The sequence below is a fragment of the Pseudophryne corroboree genome, chromosome 5 (genome assembly GCF_028390025.1).
Source record: "Pseudophryne corroboree isolate aPseCor3 chromosome 5, aPseCor3.hap2, whole genome shotgun sequence".
Taxonomy (NCBI): Eukaryota; Metazoa; Chordata; class Amphibia; order Anura; family Myobatrachidae; genus Pseudophryne; species Pseudophryne corroboree.
Genome location: NC_086448.1, coordinates 582,885,696 through 582,906,820, shown reverse-complemented (window position 1 = coordinate 582,906,820; position 21,125 = coordinate 582,885,696). Strand labels below are relative to the sequence as shown.

The window sequence follows — 21,125 nt, the reverse complement described above, 5'->3', positions numbered from 1 at the left end:
TGCCACCGCCGGTGGATTCGCAAATTGCTCAGCTGGGGGTGTCATCTGCTCTGCCTTTCACTATCATCACTTCTCTCAAGGAGCCGACGGATAAGTGTGTGGGGGGCTGCTTAAAAGCTATCTATACCCTTGCAGGGGCTGCTCATCGGCCCACCATTGCGCTACTTGGGCCGCAGAAGCTATTGAGGCGTGGGCTCAGGAAATAGAGGCTGAGTTTCCGTCCAATTTTTCTGAACATGCCAGACAAGGTCTTTCTTATATTGTCACAGCATCTCATTACATTAAAGAAGCAGCTTCAGATGCAGGTGTTCTGGCGGCCAAGGCTGCTACGACATCCATTTTGGCTCGCCGTATTCTCTGGTTGCAGTCCTGGTCAGTGGACTTGGACTCTAAGAAAACCCTGGAGGTGCTCCCGTTTAAAGGAAACATCCTTTTTGGTGAGGATCTCAACAAGATTGTCGCTGACTTGGCGTCTGCTAAGACTGCATGTCTACCTAGTACTACTCCTTCGGACCCGAGGGCTAAGAGTACTTCCTTTCATTCCTTTCGCCATCCGGGTAAAGCAAAGGGTCAGGCGTACCCGAAACAGTCTCGCACTTCCAAAACCACCAAGCCCAAGCCTAAACGTACCTGGGCTGCCCGTCAGCTGGCTTCCAAATCTGACAAGCCTGCGGCATGACGGGGCGGGCCTCCCCCTGGGGGACCCCAGGGTGGAAGGCCGACTTCTACAGTTCACCCAGGTATGGTTGAAGACCACTTCAGATGCTTGGGTATGGGAAGTCGTCACTCACGGAGACGCTATATCCTTCAAGACACGTCCCCCTCATCACTGTTGCCTGACGGACATCCATTCAGATCAGGTGAAGGCAACAACTCTCCGTTTAGTGGTACAATCCCTCCTGGACACCAGAGTGGTAGTGCCGGTGTCTCTGGCTCAGAGGGGCAGGGGGTACTATTCATCGCTGTTCCTAGTCCCCAAACCGAATGGTTCCTCCCGGCCCATTCTCAACCTCAAAACTTTGAACAAGTTTGTGAGGGTCTCCAAGTTTCGTATGGAGACCCTTTGCTCTATTGTCCTGGCTTTGGAACCAGGGGACTATATGGTATCCCTGGATATACAGGATGCTTATCTGCATATCCCTATTGCCATGTCACATCAGCAATACCTGCGGTTTGCTATTGGCAATCTCCATTACCAATTCCGGGCCTTACCGTTTGGTCTGACCTTGGCTACGCAAATTTACACCAAGGTCATGGCAGTTATGACGGCTTCACTCCGCTGTCGGGGCATACGGATCCTGACATATCTGGACGACCTGCTGATCCTGGCCAATTCCCAAGAAGTTCTCCTCTGTCATTTAGATCTGACGGTCCAGTTTCTGCAAGCCCACAGGTGGCTCATCAACTGAAAGAAATCATCCCTGGTCCCTGCCCAGAGCATGGTGCATCTGGGAGCGTTGTTGGACACACACAACCAGAGGTTGTCTTTGTCACAGAAGAAAGTCCTGAAGCTTCAGGACAAGATACTTTGCTTCCTTTCTCGTCCATGTGTGTCGATACACTCGACGATGCAAGTACTAGGCCTCCTGGTGGCAGTTTTCGACATGGTGGAGTATGCTCAATTTCATTCCCGTCCTCTGCAGAAATTGATTCTTGCTAAGTAGGACGGACTGCCTCACCAGATCAGGTCTCAAATGATCTCCTTGTCTCCAGAGGTCCGTCTGTCACTGACCTGGTGGCTGCAGGACCAACGATTGAGCAGGGGTCATCCCTTCTGGATCTCCAACTGGGTCCTTCTGAGGGGTTGGGGCGCAGTGTTGGAGCAACACTCTCTTCAGGGTCGGTATACCAGGGAGGAGTCTTTCCTCACGATAAACATTTTGGAATTGCGGGCAGTGTTCAATGCTCTGAAACTGGCTCGGCATCTGGTACTGCACAGGCCTGTTCAAGTATAGTCAGACAACGCCACCACGGTGGCGTACATAAATCATCAAGGCGGCACTCGAAGCCACATGGCAATGATGGGAGTGTCAAAGATTCTTTAATGGGCGGAACGCCATCTGCCAGCCATATCGGCAGTGTTCATTCCGGGTGTCCTCAACTGGGAAGCAGACTTCCTCAGTCATCAGGACGTACACGCCGGAGAGTGGAGCCTTCATCCAGAAGTATTTGAACTCCTAGTGGACAAGTGCGGCCTACCAGATGTAGACCTGATGGCGTCTCGACACAATCACAAGGTTCCGTTCTTCGGAGCAAGAACAAGGGATCCTCAACCAGCATTCGTGGACGCACTGGCAATTCCATGGAACTTTTGGCTGCCGTACGTGTTCCCTCAGTTGTCACTCCTGCCCAGAGTAGTGAGGAAGTTCAAGCAAGAAGGAGGAATCCTTCTTACAATACAGATGGGTCCACGGTTATCTTGGCTAGTTTGCTGCGCCTAGGCACAACATGGTTTATTAACATAAACCCTTCATCTATTGTTCTCAGCTGCAATACAATACAGAAAGCAATACAGCAGGGGATTAAGTCATTACAGCAGGGTATTAACTCCGACTGCCCAGTCTCAGTTAATCCTATTAAAGGTCAAGAAAAACATGGACCCATCTGTAGCTCCAGCGTGGCCCAGACGGCATTGGTTATTAGACCTACAGGGTCTCTCGCTAGAGCGTCCTCTTCTGCTTCCGCAATGACCAGACCTCCTCGTTCAGGGCCCTTGTGTTTACCAGGATTTGGCCCGACTGGCTTTGACGGCGTGTCTCTTCAAAGCATCCATACTGAGGGCAAAATAATTTTCTGAGGTGGTCATTCATACTATGTTAAAGGCCCGTAAGCCGGCTTCTGCTTGGATTTACCAAAGGATCTGGAATTACTTTGCTTGGTGCACATCTAACAATCATGACGTTTACAAGTTTAGTACGGCCAAACTTTTGGCCTTCCTACAACAGGGCCTAGACTTGGGCCTTTGGCTGGCCTCCCTCAAGGTTCATATTTCTGCCATGTCGGTATGGTTTCAGAGAAAAATTGCGACTCTGCCTGATGTTCATACATTCACTCAGGGTGTTTTACGGATTCAACCTCCCTATGTCCCACCTGTGGCTCCTTGGGATTTGTCGGTGGTTCTGGAGGCTTTGCAAGAGTCTCCGTTTGAACCTCTTGAATCTGCAGACCTTTAGCGGTTTTCCCTCAAGGTCTTGTTTCTGCTGGCTATTGCCTCTGCTAAACGGGTATCAGATTTGGGTGCCTTGTTTTGTAGGTCCCCCTATATGATTTTTCACCGTGACCGGGCGGTTCTTCGAATGCGCCCTGGTTATCTACCTGAGGTGGTGTCTTCTTTCCACCTTAACCAGGAGATTGTGGTTCTGGCCTTTGTCTCTCCGGATTTATCCTCCAAAGAGCAGTCTTTGGATGTGGTATGGGCTCCGTTAGGAAGTCTGATTCTCTCTTTGTACTGTTTGGTTTTCACAAACGTGACTGGCCTGCTGACAAGCAGACCTTGGTCAGATGGATTAGAATGGTGATTGCACATGCTTATGTACAGACTGGCCTTCCAGCTCCTGCTACCATCAAAGCCCATTCTACTCGGTCTATTGGACCTTCTTGGGCGGTCCGCCGTGGTGCGACCCTTGAACAATTGTACAAGGCGGCTACGTGGTCCTCAGTGAACACGTTCATAAGGTTCTATGCCTTCGATACTTCCGCCTCCCAGGATGCCTCCTTTGGACGCCGGGTTCTTGTGCCTGCTACAGTGCGTCCCCTCCCATAAGGAACTGCCTTAGGACATTCCCGATGTTATTCCCTGTGGAATACCAGTGTACCCTGCTGCAAAAAAGGAGATTTATGGTAAGAACTTACCATTGTTAAATCTCTTTCTGCGAGGTACACTGGATTCCACAGGGCGCCCACTCTGACGTACTTAGCTTCTTTGGGATGGTATGGCATTAGCCGCTGATACCTTCTCCTGTCGTGAGAATGTGGTGTCTGTGGCTACTAACTGTTGTCGTCTCTTTTACCTGCAACTGCTTTGGACTGGTTGACAAAACTGAGCTCCTGTGCACGGAGACGGGGTTATAGAGGAGACAGCTCTGAGCAGCTTGGGAACAGTCAAGCTTTTAGCCTGTTGGTGCCTCGGATCAAGATCCTACTCTACACCCCGACGTTATTCCCTTTGGAATCCAGTGTACCTCGCAGAAAGAGATTTAACAAGGGTAAGTTCTTACCACAAATCTCCTTATTTATTGGGACGAGAGTTTTTGTTGGTCACAGACCATGCACCCTTACAGTGGATGCATACAAACAAAGAGGTGAATGCTCATGTGACCCATTGGTTTTTGGCTTTGCCGCCATTTAAGTTTGAGGTGAGGCATCGTCCGGGGAAACAGCACCTCAATGCTAATGCCCTTTCCAGGAGGTTTGTAGGTCCTGTTCCTCCAAGCAACCCTATGGTGAAGCTAGGGGAGGAGTAAGAAGGCGAGGTGGGTGACCTCTGGAAGATAGTGGAAGGCTGTGTACCTGGGCGGATGACACAGGTAGGGGTCGGCGAGGCAGAGAGCTCGCCTGAAAATGGTGTAGCTTCACCAGGGTGGTTGAAGCTAAGGATGGAGGAGTGTGGCAGAGACAGCATTGTTCCATGTGTAAGTAATGTGGAGGATCCAGACCAGGTTTTGGAAGCAGTATAAGAATCCCAGGTGTGTGATCAGCAGCACCTGGGATCTCCTGATATAAGGGTTTCCAGGATAGAGTCACCTTGCTCCTGACAGCAGTTAATGTCCAGGTGATAGGCCGGGTTGTGTGGGTTAGACTAGGGACCACTGGAGCCTATCAAGAGTCTGCTATGCTGAGTGTGCCTGTATGCTACTGCCTGTAATACCGACTGCATATGCACTTAACTTGCTATGTGGTAATCTGCTGTACAAAGTGTTCATCTGAGTTCCCGTGTATGTGATCCCTGTCACAATAAATAATGATAGAATCAAGAGTTGGGCTTTCAGTAAAAGACGGAAATGGGTCCTGGGGGTGTGGATGTGAGAGAGAAGTGAGGGCTCCACCCACGATTCCCATTTCGGGGCTTTAGACCTTCAAGTTGAGACCAGGCTAATTTAGTACCTGCACTTGTAGGAGGCTGATAAAAGCTGTGTCAGATTTGGCTCAGAAGCTGACTATCTGGGGAAACAGGCAGCAGGCCTGTAATGACTGAGACACTGTGATTTACTGACTATGGCCCTCATTCCGAGTTGATCGGTCGCAAGGCGAATTTAGCAGAGTTACACACGCTAAGCCGCCGCCTACTGGGAGTGAATCTTAGCTTCTTAAAATTGCGACCGATGTATTCGCAATATTGCGATTACTAACTACTTAGCAGTTTCAGAGTAGCTTCAGACTTACTCTGCCTGTGCGATCAGTTCAGTGCTTGTCGTTCCTGGTTGACGTCACAAACACACCCAGCGTTCGCCCAGGCACTCCCACCGTTTCTCCGGCCACTCCTGCGTTTTTTCCAGAAACGGTAGCGTTTTCAGCCACACGCCCCTGAAACGCCGTGTTTCCGCCCAGTAACACCCATTTCCTGTCAATCACATTACGATCGCCGGAGCGATGAAAAAGCCGTGAGTAAAATTACTTTCTACATAGCAAAGTTACTTGGCGCAGTCGCAGTGCGAACATTGCGCATGCGTACTAAGCGGATTTTCATTGCGATGCGATGAAAAATACCGAGCGAACAACTCGGAATGAGGGCCTATGAGTACTGTGCATATGCCTGTGTTTGTGGTAGTGGGAATTAGATTCTACCACCCTGAGAGAGGGAATCTATTATGTTTAGTTAGTGCCCAAACAGGCTAGGATTTATTTTTATGTTTTGTTTTATGTACAGCACAATAAAACTATCCACGGCTAGATTGCATAAAAACTCTGAATTGGTGTGCTGTTTCCCTGGCTGCTATGTGTTTGGAGGGGCACATTTCCTACCCCATGAGAGAGCACCCCTACCCTGATCTCCTGACTATAAAATAAATATATAAAAAAAAAAAAATATATATATATATATATATATATATATATACATATTGCGACCTATGACACTCAGTGAACAGCATTTTAAATAATCAGGCTGTAAACAAGCATGTTGCAATTATAATGTTTTTCGGCCATTTATTTACCTGTCTTCAGGCATTACATAATATAAAAAAAATTACAGAATATTCTTACCTTAAATACCCTTTGTAACAGGGACGTGCAGTCAGGGGAGGCAATGCCTCCCCTGTCATAAATTATTAAAATAATAAAAAGAAGATACTTATGACACATATTCTGTGTCATAAGTATCTTCTGTATTTAATTTTAATAACTTTAGCTATTTAAATGAGTTTGGGAGGCACTGATAGCAGTGCCTCCCATAGATAATGATAACGGGACAGAGCGGGGGGCGGGGCCAAGCACTGGGCTGTAAAAGCCCATGTAAAAATGACGGGGAATGCGGCACTGAAACAAGTGCCTCGCTGACACCAGCCCTATGTCAGCGAGGCACCTGTGATTGCACAGCGGATCCAGTGCTGGATCACTCACAAGCGGCGCTGGAGGCGGAAGTGGCGGCGGGTCTAAAGCAGGAGTTAGTTCGGCTCTCCCCTGTCCTTCCTCCTCCATCCTCCCGTTGCAGTCAGCAGCCGTCTTCCCTCCCGACCCAGTCAGCAGCACTCTGCACTCTCCCCTCTCATCCCAGCCAGCAGATCTCTCCCCTCCCGTTCGGTCCGGTGGCAGCAGCTGCGGCATAATAGGCAGGTTAGTGTGGTTTTTTGTTTGTTTGCTTTTCCTCTCTCTCTCTCTCTCTCCCCCCCCCCCCTCTCTCTCCCTATCTTCAGCCCCCCCCCCCCCCCCCCCCCTCCTGTATAAAGTATAATTTTAATTTTTGCAGGTTGGACATCATCGGCGTGGGATGTAGGTAAGTAATCTCTCTCTCATTTGTACAGGTACCCCTATTGGATTCTACATGGACAAGTGGACGTGATCGGCGTAAGTATGTGTAAGTGTGTTTTAATAAAATGTTACTTTCATGGTGTGTGTGTGTTGTGTTTTTATTTGAATATTTTCTGTTGTTGTAGAACTACAGGTACCAGTGGGCCCGTTATTTCCCTGCATGCTGGTATTTGAGGTTCTCCAAGTACCAGCAAGTGGGGGAGGCTTGCTGGCCCTTGTAGTTCCACAACAAAAAACAATATTCTTTTTTTACACACATATGGCTATCAGCCTGGCTCCCACCGCCCAGTGGTGCTGGGGACAGCCTCGGGCTTCACCCATGGCCCTTGGGTGCCTGGAGGGGGTGACCCCTTGATTTAAGGGGTCCCCACTCCTCCAGGGAACCCCAGTCAGGGGTTACTAGTTGGGGGGGTAATGCCACGGCCGCAGGGACCAATATAAAAGTGTCTCCCAGCTGTGGCATTATCTCCCTGGCTAGTGGAGCCCGGTGCTGGTTTTAAAAATATGGGGGACCCCTACATCTTTTGTCCCCCATATTTTTGGAACCAGGACCGGACTTAGAGCCCAGTGCTGGTAGTCTAAATATGGGGAACCCCTGTCCAATTTTTTTCCCAGTATTTAAACAACCAGGACCGGCTCAAAGAGCCTGAGGCTGGTTATACTTAGGTGGGGGGACCTCACGCATCTTGTAAAAAAATTTTTTAACGCATTCAGACCCTTTTCCATTAAGTTAATGGAAGCCCTGGACAACAAAATTGCATTCATATCCTCCTCCCACTCCCTTCCCAGTCCCAAATACTAATTTTTTTTAAAAATTCTATAAAAATTTACAATATATCACAAGTATGATGGGCAGGCATCGGACTGAGATGCAAATTAGTGGCGGAGGGCTGGGTCAGTTGATGGTGGCCGAGTTTGTAAGCCATTGGCGGTGGCAGCGGGCATTGGCTCAGGGGCAGTAGCGGGCATTGGCTCAGCGGCGGTAGGGGTCATCGGCAGGATTCAGTGGACATTATGGCTGTAGTGCCTCACCAGCCACTGACCTCACCGTGCGCCACTGCTTTGTAACTGCCTCTGCAGAAGCTGAGCTACCCACCACACTGCCAGCAGTGATGCCAGACTTCCGGTGAACATCGTTATCCGCCTCCTTGAATCCGCTGTTCATTGCTGTTACACTGAAATGTTGTAATAGCAACATGGTTGCTTATAGCTGTCCACAGAGTGCGGTAGATACGGCAGGCGGCACTCAGAGACTGTATATAAATGGTTTAGTGCAAAAAAAACCTGCAGGGGTGAAAAAAATGTTTTTTTTTACATTTTTGCAATTTTTTTTAAATAAACAAGTAAGAAATTACATGTACATAAGTATTCACAGCCTTTGCCATGAAGCTCAAAATTGAGCTCAGGTGCATCCTGTTTCCACTGAGATGTTCCTACAGCTTAATTGTAGTTCACCTGTTGTAAATTTAAAAATGTAAAAAGTTGATTGGACATGATTTGGAAAGGCACACACCTTTCTATATAAGGTCCCACACTTGAAAGTGCATGTCTGAGCACAAACCAAGCATGAAGTCAAAGGAATTGTCTGTAGACCTCCGAGACAAGATTGTCTTGAGGCACAAATCTGGGGAAGGGTACAGAAAAATGTCTGCTGCTTTGAAGGTCCCAATGAGCACAGTGACCTTCATCATCTGTAAATAGAATAAGTTCGGAACCACCAGGACTCTTCCTAGAGCTGGCCAGTCGTTTAAACTGAGCGATCGGGGGAGAAGGGCCTTAGTCAGGGAGGTGACCAAGAACCTGATGGTCACTATGGCGGAGATACAGCATTTCTCTGTGGAGAGAGGAGAACCTTACAGAAGGACAACCATCTCTGCAGCAATCCACCAATCAGGCAAGTATGGTAAAGTGGCCAGACAAAAGCCACTCCTTAGTAAAAAGTACATGGCAGCCCACCTGGAGTTTGCCAAAATGCACCTGAAGGACTCTCAGACCATAAGAAACAAAATTCTCTGGTCTGATGAGACACAGATTGAACTCTTTTTGGCGTCAATGCCAGGCATCATGCTTGGAGGAAACCAGGCACCGCTCATCACCAGGCCAATACCGTCCCTACAGTGAAGCATGGTGGTGGCAGCATCATGCTGTATGGATGTTTTTCAGCAGCAGGAACTGGGAGACTAGTCAGGATAGAGGGAAAGATGAATGCAGCAGTATGCAGAGACATCCTGGATAAAAACCTGCTCCAGAGCGCTCTTGACCTCAGACTGGGGCGACGGTTCATCTTTTAGCAGGGTAATGACCCTAAGCACACAGCCAAGATATCAAAGAAGTGGCTTCAGGACAACTCTGTGAATGTCCTTGAGTGGCCCTGCCAGAGCCCAGACTTGAATCCGATTGAACATCTTTTGAGATATCTGAAAATGACTGTGCACCGACGCTTTCCATTCAACCGGATGTAGCTTGAGAGGTGCTGCAAAGAGGAATGGGCGAAACTGCCAAAGATAGGTGTGCCAAGCTTGTGGCATTATATTCAAAAAGACTTGAGGCTGTAATTGCTGCCAAATGTACATCAACAAAGTATTGAGCAAAGGCTGTGATTTCTTAGTTTTTTATTTTTAATAAAAAATTAATAAAATGTAATAAATTTGCAAAAATCTAAAAAAAATCTTTATTCACATTGTCATTATGGGGTATTGTGTGTAGAATGTTGAGGGAAAAAATTAATTTATTCCATTTTGGAGTAAGGCTATAACATAACAAAGTTTGGAAAAAGTAAACCGCTGTGAATACTTTCTGGATGCACTGTATATTGTCACTCAAAGTATTTTCATGTTGAAAAGCCGCTCAATAGTGCAAAGGTAAGTATTGATACAAAGGTAAGTATCACACATAAAAAAATCATACAATCAAATAGTATACTCTATGGTAATATACTAATAAAAGGTATAAATTACCTAACAAAAAAACTTAAAAAAAGGATTAAGTGCATTAGGATATATTGCAGTTTAGGGGTGCATATATGATGAACACTAATTTACACAAATAGTTATTACTGGACATAAGCAGAGTGACCATTATAAATAAGAAAAGAAGGAAATAGTCAATCCACAAGGTTGGTCAGTCAGATCATTTATCATAGTTTCTTGCTCTCAAGTACTGTATATGCCCCTTATTAAATGTTCGAAGGTGGAGAGTAGATCTGTTTGTGTATGGCGTAGGGAAGCATTGTCTAAATTAAAGGATTGTTTTGAGTCTACTGACTGTGACTTATTTGTTTTACAATCTATGGAGGACTCTGATGTAAATGTTGATCTCCTGGCATCATTCTGTAGCATGTTAACTGGTGTATTGGCAATGTCACCATAACAAAGAATGTTAAGCAGTTTCCTAACGGTAAGCCGTGGATGAACGAAGAGGTTCATTCTCTGTTTTGTGCTCGAATCATGCTTTTAAGGCAGGTGATCCTCTTGTGTATAAAGAGGCATGGTAAACTTTTAAATAAGGGATTAGCAAGGCTAAAAGAGAGTTCACAGCCAAGACTGAAATACAGTTCAATAATGAGTATGACTCTAGAACAGTGGTTCTCAAACTCAGTCCTCAGGACTCCACACAGTTCACGTTTTCCATGTCACCCAGCAGCTGCACTGTGTATCACCAACTGTCACATTTTAAAAATCTACAGGTGACCTGCAAAACATGAGCCGTGTGGGGTCCTGAGGACCGAGTTTGAGAACCTGTGCTCTAGAAGCATGTGGGAGGGAATCCATAGCCTAGAGTGACTATAAAAGTAAATTCCACTCATTACGTCCTCTTGACGTCTCCTTGTTGGAAGAGTTGAGTAACTTCTATGGTAGATTCAAAAGGGGTAAAACTTCTATTACAAGTAAATTACCTTATTTGTGTGAGGAACATTTGTTAGTTCTTTCTGAGAGTGTGATCAGAAATAGTCTATTAGGCGTTAGTGTCAGGAAAGCGCCCGGTCTTGATGGGATTCTGGGGAAAGTATTGAAAGGGTGTGCTTGCTCAGATTTTTACATAGATTTTTAATTCCTCCTTAACAACGTGTACACTCCCAGAATGTTTTAAGTTTACTATACAGGTTGAGTATCCCATATCCAAATATTCCGAAATACGGAATATTCCGAAATACGGACTTTTTTGAGTGAGAGTGAGATAGTGAAACCTTTGTTTTCTCATGGCTCAATGTACACAAACTTTGTTTAACACATAAAGTTATTAAAAATATTGTATTAAATGACCTTCAGGCTGTGTGTATAAGATGTATATGAAACATAAATGAATTGTGTGAATGTACACACACTTTGTTTAATGCACAAAGTTATAAAAAATATTGGCTAAAATGACCTTCAGGCTGTGTGTATAAGATGTATATGTAACATAAATGCATTCTGTGCTTAGATTTAGGTCCCATCACCATGATATCTCATTATGGTATGCAATTATTCCAAAATACGGAATAATCCCATATCCAAAATACCTCTGGTCCCAAGCATTTTGGATAAGGGAGACTCAACCTGTAGTCGTTCCTGTTCCTAAAAGTTTGAAAGTTACTAGCTTGAATGACTTTCGTCCTATTGCTCTGACCCCTCTTATACTGAAGTGTTTTGAGATGATTGGCGCATATAAAAGGTAGACTGCCTGCTGAATTTGTTAACCATCAATTTGCTCACAGGCAAAAAAGGTAGATGGAAGATGCTTTATTATCTGTGATTCTTTCCTCCCTTAGTCGCTTAGAAGGGCCTAATACTTATGTCAGAGTGCTTTTCGTTGATTTTAGATCAGCATTCAATACCATTCTCCCCATTACTTTGTTATCCAAACTACAAAACTTGGGATTGTCTGTGATGTTATGTCACCGGATTTTAGATTTTTTAATCAACAGACCCCAACAAGTTAAAATGGGTAATTTAAAGTCTTCTGTAATTAGAATTAGTTCAGGAACCCCACAGGGTGTGTCCACTTTGATTTTCTTGGTTTACCCATGACTGTAAATCCCAGGCTAAAACTAATTCTATTATTAAATTTTCTGATGACACTACTGTTGTGGGGCTCATCACGGATGGTAATGAAAAGGCATATCATGATAAAGTTGAGATTTTGGTTAAATGGAGCGATAGTAATAAACTAGTTTTGAACTTGTAAAAAAAAGAGAGATAGTCATTGATTTCAGACGGCAGAGTAGGTCTAAGTTGGTACCATTATATATCGATATCCTAGTGGTAGAACTATTTAAAGATTATAAACTCTTCGGCGCTGTTATCTCAGATGAGTTGGCTTGGACCACCAATATTGTATCTATTGTGAAGAAGGCCCAAAAGCTCCTATTTTTCCTTAGGTAATTGTGTGCTGCAATCTTATCTAAGGTAAATTTGGTTAGGTTTTACTGCTGTGTTAATGAAAGCATGCTGACATATTGTTTTACAGTTTGTTACGGCAATAGCACCAGGGGTGATCGGAAAGCTCTTGGAGCGTGTTGTACATACACCTATAGGTATTATTGACTGTGAGTTACCGTCAATTGACGATATTTATATTGAAAACTGCCGTCGCAAAGGAAATGGCAGTGTACATGGTTGTTATCATTCTAATCACTGCATCTTCTCTCTCCTTCCATCTTAAAAATGGATCTGGTGTATTAGGACTAGAACACCTCGTTTCAAGAACAGCTTTTTTCCATCTGTTATCGCTAGTCTTAATTTGAATTGGTGATTTGTAACCTATATGTGGATGACCTGGATCTAAATTTCATTGTGCTTTTTTTACAATGACAATAAAAATATCTATCTATCTATCTATCTATCTATCTATCTATCTATCTATCTATCTATCTATCTATCTATCTGTCTGTCTGTCTGTCTGTCTGTCTGTCTGTCTGTCTGTCTGTCTGTCTGTCTATCTAAGGTTTTACTGTGTCCAACACAAAAATCCACTTGACTTTCAGCTGTAATAATTTTCTGTGTCAGCCTCCTCTTATCAAATTCTCTGGAATATGATCAATCATAGTATGTTTAATGCTGGACAGAATGTCTCAGCTCTGCAAAACGTATGGTAATAGGCTGGTTGAGAATTGAAGAGCCACATGCTCCTTGAAGGGGCCTATGCTCTTGTCTATGGATTCAGTATGATATCCCGATGGACGGGATGCTGGCAGTCATTATACAGACAGCAGCATACCGACTATCAGAATCCCCTCAGCCAACCTGGAAAGTACCCTAACCCTCCCCTGCCCCCTCCCCTAACCCCTCCCCTAACCCTTCCTTGTGGGTGCCTAAACCTAACCCTCCCTGGTGGTGCCTAACCCTCCCGGGTGGTGCCTAACCATAACCTCCCATTGTAAGTGCCTAAATTTAACCCTCCCTCTCCAGTACCTAACCATACATTTCCCATTTATGCACCCTAATCCCCCCTTGTAATGCCTAAACCAACCCCTTCCCCGCATGGCCGGACAATAGCGCGTCCCACTGGATGAACTATCAGGATTCCAGCTACTGGTATTTTGATGCCGGGATACCAACCTCCGTCGGGATTTAAACGTCGGGCTTATGGCGTCCTTCGGTATTCCGGCGTCGATATATCGACCGCCAGGATCCCATCCTTTGGGATATTAACTGCATCCCTTGTCTATATAGTATAACCCACAATGACATTTAACCATGTACTGAAATTACAAATGTGCAAGTGAGGGTATGGTAAATATTGTTCTTACAACCTGTTTTTATATACTGTACATGATTGGACAGTCCTTATGGACATCACTGAAAATACAGTTTTACTTCTCATGTGTCTGTCAAGTAAAAACGTGGATGCTCTAAGTGTATTAGGATGCACCACAAGCAATGCAATACATTTAAAGGTGCTACACTGCTGTAACTGAAAATACGTTACACAATATTCCGCAGGTGCACAATTTTGACGTAATTATAAAATAGTTGTTGAACTATAAAAAATATACCTTTTATTAACTATTACAAAAACATGTGGTTGTACAGGGTGTTCGGAAAGTCACTGTCCACTTATGTATATTTATTAACACACATGTTTCAATATATAATACATGATGTAAACACGAATGCTAATTATAAACAATGTTGAGGATGACCACCGTTAGCATCAAGACAGGCTTGGATCATTTTTATTTTGTTTCTAAACACCTCTATATACATAAGTGCACAGTGACTTTCCAAACAAAATATGGCTTATTTTCATAAAGCAGTGGGCAACTACTCCACTGCTTCACTTCTCCACTGTTATCACTGCTTTATGAAAAATGCACAGTGACTTTCCGAACACCTTGTAGATGTCCATTCTTTCAAATGGGAAATTTCAGTTAAGGGGGGTACTCACGGGAGAGATGTGTGCTGAGCGATCTTAACACAGACCGCTCAGCACACATCTCTCTCCCCGCTCAGCACAGCGCGATGTGCTGAGCGAGGGGGAAAGCCGACGGGGAGCCGCTCACTTCACACAACGGTGAAGTGAGCGACCCGCTAGATTGAGCCTGCATGCAGGCTCAATCTAGCACCGGCGATAGCGATGCGCGGGGCCGCGCATCGCTATCGCTGGGGGGCATACACACGGCAGATCCGTGCTTAAAATCTAAGCAATCTAGCAAGATTGCTTAGATTTTAAGCACGGATCTCTCCGTGTGTACCCCCCTTAAGTGTATTTTGAAAATCTTTTTGCTGTATGTTTGACATAAATGTCATTCATAACATGAGGGACCAAAGGATTTTCATGCTCAGACACATTTGAAAATACTAACCACATAAGTTTATCTACACATTGTGAACATAAAAATATTAGTAAGGGACACAGCACCTATCACAACTGGAAAATAAGTTCTATTAGGGTATAATCTAGCATATGTCACATATTAAGAAACTCAATGTACCACTTTTAAACACTAACAAGTACATCTGATTACTGTGATGTACAAATTCTTTACAATTTGGGCTTGGAGGAAGAAAAAAGCTATTGTTACGACTAACAGGAATTTGCAAGCAAATGGCAACATGATAGCTTAACAATTTTGACACTGGTTTGATTCTGCTAATTTTCAATGCTACAAAGTAACAAAACTAACTAAGTTAATTACAGAGGAATTCATGAACAGACTGCAATACAAAACAGTACAACATATCATTGCTGACAAGAATATTGGAATCCTGTGGGATACAGGGAATTTACATACATATAGCGGTAAAGGGTGGAGACTGGGGGTGACCTAAAGTCTTTGCAAAAATAGAAGTAGTGGGTGTGTTATGAGAGTTTCATGGGTGTGTTTCAGCATGCAGCTGCAATCTTGTTCCCAGCACTGCAGCCATAGTCGCCATAACTTAAGAAGTCCCTCAGAAAACTCTGTACCTGGCAGGAGCAGCTCAAAATCAGTGGTGGCAAGATCGGATCCACCAGTGCACTTGAGCATTGCTCAGGTAAGAAAAGTGGCTATCACAGTCTATCGAATGGAAGTACACTAGAGTAATGCTTAAACTGACTTTGCATATTTTGGCACTAGAGAAGCTGTGAGTAATCACAGCCAAACATGAACTGTATGCACCCCTGAATCAGACCCATCATGCTTTATATGTTTAGTGTACCTTTAAATATGCATCTATGTTACTTTTACAGTATAGTTGTTTGATACACAGGAAGAATATTTGGAATTACATCCTAAAAAATGCAGAATAAATCAAAACTTGAAAGAAGTGGATGTAGAAAGTCATGCAAGAAATAACCAGGTATGGTATGTTCAGTGTAATTAAATAAAAATGGTGTTTTGGAGTTACAAATGTGCGCTGTTAAAAACAGAATTTTGCAGCAGAAAACACGCAAAAGAGAGTGTTCATCCAACACTCAAAATAAACTGACCAATGCTAAGTAAACTTTGCATGTTTAATTCTGCGCTATACTGCTTAAACATGTAATAAAGTGCATATACAGTGGCAAACAATCATGCATAAGGACATATACACAAAAAAACACCACATATAAAACACCATAAATAAAAAAGTACTGAGCTTTCAAAAAGATGTATTGACCACACTCTTCCCTGGATATCTCCTTAATGCATATGGAGGTTTAGAAGCGTCCTTTGTGATAGGTGGTCTGAAACAAAAACAATAGTGCTTCCCTCACAGGGATATTACCCATAATAGGAGGAACCAGCACAAAAAATTAATGATAGTGCAGTATTTTGTATAAATGAAAGGTATTTAATACAAGTAGCACTTACAACAACAAGAAGTATAAAATAGTAGTAGTACTACAGGTACCAGTGGGCCCGGTTTTCCACCGCATGCTGGTACTTGTGGTTCTCCAAGTACCAGCTTGCGTGGGAGGCTTGCTGGGACTTGTAGTACTGCTACTAAAAACAATATTCAAATTTTGACAAAAAGGCTATCAGCCCCCCATCCGCAGCCCTTGGATGGGGGGGACAGCCTCGGGCTTCACCCCTGGCCCTTGGGTGGCTGGAGGGGGGGGACCCCTTGATTGAAGGGGTCCCCACTCCTCCAGGGTACCCCGGCCAGGGGTGACTAGTTGGGTATGTAATGCCAGGGCCGTAGGGACCAATATAAAAGTGTCCCCCGGCTGTGGCATTATGTATCTGGCTAGTGGAGCCCGGTGCTGGTTTCAGAAATACAGGGGACCCCTATGCTTTTTTTCCCCTGTATTTTTGGAACCAGGACCAGGCGCAGAGCCTGGTGCTGGTTGTTTAAATATGGGGGAACCCCTGTCACTTTTTTCCCCATATTTTTTCAACCAGGACCGGCTCAAAGAGCCTGAGGCTGGTTTTGCTTAGGAGGGGGGACCCCACGGATTTTTTTTTCAAGATTTTAACAATGATTTATTTTTTTCTAAAGGTGCACAATGAAGCCCAGCACGGATCTCACAGATCCGGCCGAGATTCATTGTGTTAAAGTCGGCAGTGTTTTACAATTCACACACGTAAAACACTGCAAAAAAATACGAATGACATCGACATCGGAAAATACGAAAATGCAGAATACGACAGCTTAGTAAATTAGTCGTAATAAATTCAAAAAGTTGCAACTTTACACTTTCGATGTCATTCGTGATTGAACTTTAACCTCAATCGGGAAAATACGAATTTTAGTAAATATACCCCATGATGTGCAAAAATCAATGATGATTAATCCTTCATTTAGCCACACAGGGAGGATGATTAGATTGAAATATCATTTGCATTGCAGGTTAGACTTTGTAATATATATTCTTAAATGCCCTTGTGGGTTGTACTATGTTGGATTAACCACACGACCATTCCGTGATCGTATGGCCAATCATAGGTCATCTATTCACACAGCTCTGCTAACGGGCAAAACTGATAAACCAGTTGCCCGTCATTTCATGGCAGCTAAGCATCAGGTTGCTAGTCTAAAGTGTAAGCTTATCGGCTGGATACCTCCATGTTATACAGGAGGCGATTGTACGCTAGCACTAAAAAGTCAAGAACGTTGTTGGATACATCAGTTGGATACTGTTGCACCCAGAGGGTTGAACGAGGCTAACCCACTTAATATATTCTTATAGTGGTTTAGTATATTTGTATTTACATTCTAATCATTACCTAAATATGATACGTTATAGATGAGTGCTTTGCCTCCATCACCAAAATATTGTGATATTGTGTGAATTTTTTGCATCCACATAGACAATGGGCACAGACTGCCTGTTCTTATTATATTGCCTTGAGATCATGAATAGGGTCCATCATGTAAGCAATATTTTTTCCTTTTTTTTTTGTGCATCATGTGATCATAAGGGTACTTGCTATGACACCCCACGGTTCAGTATACATATGTTTGAACGTATAGTATTGTATTTTATACATGTGTTATTGTGTATGTATTTGTTTGTCTGTATAATATTTTGATATCTGTACACTGTTTATGGATTTCATTAAGCCCTTTTGGTGCCTCACTCACAGGCCCCAAGCGATACATTTAAATGTAATTATACCCGGCTGCTAGTTTGAGTGGAATGCAGGAGATGCTGTTCCTGTCACCCCTAACTAGTGGAACGCATACACACGGACTTCCTGTCCGGTTGAAAGCATATACTTCAGGTCCAGCGGCAGCGGGCCCGGAGAGTAGCATTGTCAGTGGATTGGGCTTTGAGGTGCTATCTTGGTGCCTATGGCGCTGGTGTCATTGGTATAATTTTTTTAGTTGTTGAATGATGTGTATGTAAACGATATGTGTATGACCCGAACCACAGGGACTTCCGGCATTTCCGTGTACTTCCGGTCCGGGAGCTTTAAATAATGAGTCAGTACAGTATGCTGGCATTCAGCCCAAGTGTTTCTCTGTTTGGGTGAATATATATATATATATATGTATATATATACAGAGAAAGCCCCACTACTACTCAGTTGTGCCCCTTTAGTCACACCAGTATGCGTACATCTTACCATCACCTGTAGTTGCATAGGTTTCTCTCCAGAGCATGCACAGAGAAAAAATACCAGTCTCTGTACTAAGAGGCACGCATGAGATCAGTAATGGGTATGCCTATCCTTTTAGTGTCATATTGGAAGATTTTTCGAGCACCTCCAGGTGAGTAGCCTCTCAATTTAAAAATACATAAATGTATGACCCAAAGTAGGTACTATTATCACGTAGCATAGGACCCAAAAAGCAAGATACAGTCCAAAAATAGACTTTGAGGTCATTGTAAAACAAAACTGTAAACAAAGGTGGATTGTAAGAAAAATGTAATCTTTACAGTAGGACACCCAGTTAATATTAAAATTAACTGCTACACTTTTTTTCCATTAGCAAAAGTGAGTCCTGTGCATGCCCCTTAGGGGAGTGTGATGCTGCAGACCAAAAGTAACAAAAATGAGAGTGCATCCCATGACTGGCACACTTGGTCCCTACCCAATTTCAGGGAGATTTGAGGGGAACTGTTGGTTTGTGAGACAAGAAGTTGATAAGCTGTACTTTCAACATTACTGAAATGCAAAGAAGAAAATGACAGATGATAAGTACATCGTACAATAATGAAGTGCCCTCATATACCTAGCATCTATACAACACATGGTGCAAGATGCCTAACGCAACTGTGATGCTCTGAAGGGTGTAGCATTTATATTTTGTGTTTTATTTGCATCGTAGATGCAGCAAAACATCACTCACATTGTATTAGAGATGCAGGGCTGCAACTTTAACCACACACAAATTATTTTTAAATACGTACAAAGTCACAGATGAAGCACAACCATGTGAGAAAAAGCAATGTACTGTAGTTTTGGTGCTCCCAGTTATTTTATTTATGCTATAAATACTCACATTTTGAGTGAGAAAGTTGCTTGGTGCGCTAAAGTTGCACAGGACCTGGCGCGCCAAAAGGGGTCATTTTTCATGACTTGAGCAACAGTATATGAGTATACAAGTGAAAAACAGATATAGAAACCACTGTGTACACTGGAGCAGCCCCAATGAAAATTATCAGAAAAAGTACATAAATAAAAAAAAGACCCGATAAAGCCCTTTGTGGCGCTCCTTATAACGTTTTTGAGGATATTATACCAAAAGACAGAATTTCATGCAACATGCAACAATTCAAGTATTGTTATCCTATGGAGAATCCAATATCACACTGTCAGTGTAGGTGAGGGAAATGAAAAGAGTGTACTCACACTCCCAAGTTTTCAGATGGCTGACATAAAACATTTGTGTATGGCATAATACTGTGTATAATTCTGGAATGTGAATTTATACCAGTTGCACTCACAAAATAGGCCTTAAGAGTGTATCTTTGTCTTCCTTGTAGAAATCGTCTTCCACTGGTCTACTGTATTCTCAAGGACCATAGATGGTGACAGATTTCAAGGGTAAATCCATTTATTGATACACACTTTAGTAGTGTGGACCCAATTCCAATGGGATAATTAAATATAGTTGTTAGCTCTCAATTATGGAAGTCCAACACAATAAATCCAGTGTGGACTCTACAGCTGTAAACCAACGCGTTTCGACTGATGAGTTTTTTTTTTCAAGGTATAGTAGGAAATGCTCACACAATGTCCTTAAAAATCCCTTGACCGGAAGTTCCTCCCACCACAGGGGCGGAGTGGACAATTCCTATTACCTTTGGTCTGTCAAAAAACACATTTATTCCATCTACTTAATACACGTTGTAGTACTGATACTCATGTTGCAATAAACTATGGATCCGTACACTGTTTTTGTTTCCCTCACCTACACTGATGGTGTTATATTGGATTCTCCGTATGATAACAATACCGGAATTGTTGCATGTTGCATGAACTTCTGACTGTCTTTTGGTATAATATCCACAAAAACGTTATGGGTCTTTTTTCAGCTTCAAAATAGATGATAGATATCACAACAGTGCGATACAGCTTGGTAAAGTCCATAATATGATAAGCCTATACAAATTATTATTCATCATGGACCTACCACCATAATGTCCATTGGGGCAGAGGCATAACTAGGGTTTTTGGAGCCCAGAGCAAGATTACGAATGGCTCCCCCCCCCCCCCAAAAAAAAGGGTTATAAAGTAACTGTGTGCGCGTGCTGAAAATGGGCGTGGCCACATTCCTGAAGGGGCGTGACTACTGAAAATGGGGCGTGAAAATGGGGCGTTCGAGTGGGGGAGGGACTGAAGGCCTGGCATGAAAGTAATAGTAGTAATGCTGCCTGGCTGCAGGGAGAAGGAGGAGGCACCGGAGACTCCAGGGAGGTGACGGAGACCCCCCGCACACCACCTCACAGGTATCGTGGGGGACCTCCGTCACCGCATTACAATGTTAATCGCATATGTTATTACACATGCGATTAACATCACTACGAGGGGCGGTGATGTATGTTAATACATCCCACCCGGTGTCTCGTAGTGTCCTCCTCCTCCCTTCAGAGAGATAGTGAGTGTGTGTTTTTTGTGTGTGTGTGTTTGTTTGTTTGTTTTTTGTGTGTGTGTGTCTATGTTATTTTAGCCCCCCCCCTTACCTTCAGCTGAGAGCCGGGTCTCGAGTCAGGGAGCCGGGAAGCTGGGAGCCGGAGAGCCTGCAAGTCCGGACAGAGCAGGGGTGGCCAAGCAGAGGGGAGCTCAGTCATACTCCCTCCCAGCGGCAGGTGACTGGATGCTG

General features: G+C 43.9%; 1 protein-coding gene across 7 annotated transcripts in view; it reads left to right on the top strand.

Annotated features, from left to right (window-relative positions):
• The window catches only part of C5H18orf63 (chromosome 5 C18orf63 homolog), a 506,655-nt gene that overhangs the window by 450,341 nt on the left and 35,189 nt on the right, over positions 1 to 21,125 (top strand). For all 7 annotated transcript variants that reach the window (XM_063923371.1, XM_063923370.1, XM_063923375.1 and 4 more), the window contains one exon: positions 15,639 to 15,728. In XM_063923371.1, coding sequence (XP_063779441.1) covers positions 15,639 to 15,728 — 90 coding nt within the window. The remainder of the gene's footprint in view (positions 1 to 15,638; positions 15,729 to 21,125) is intronic.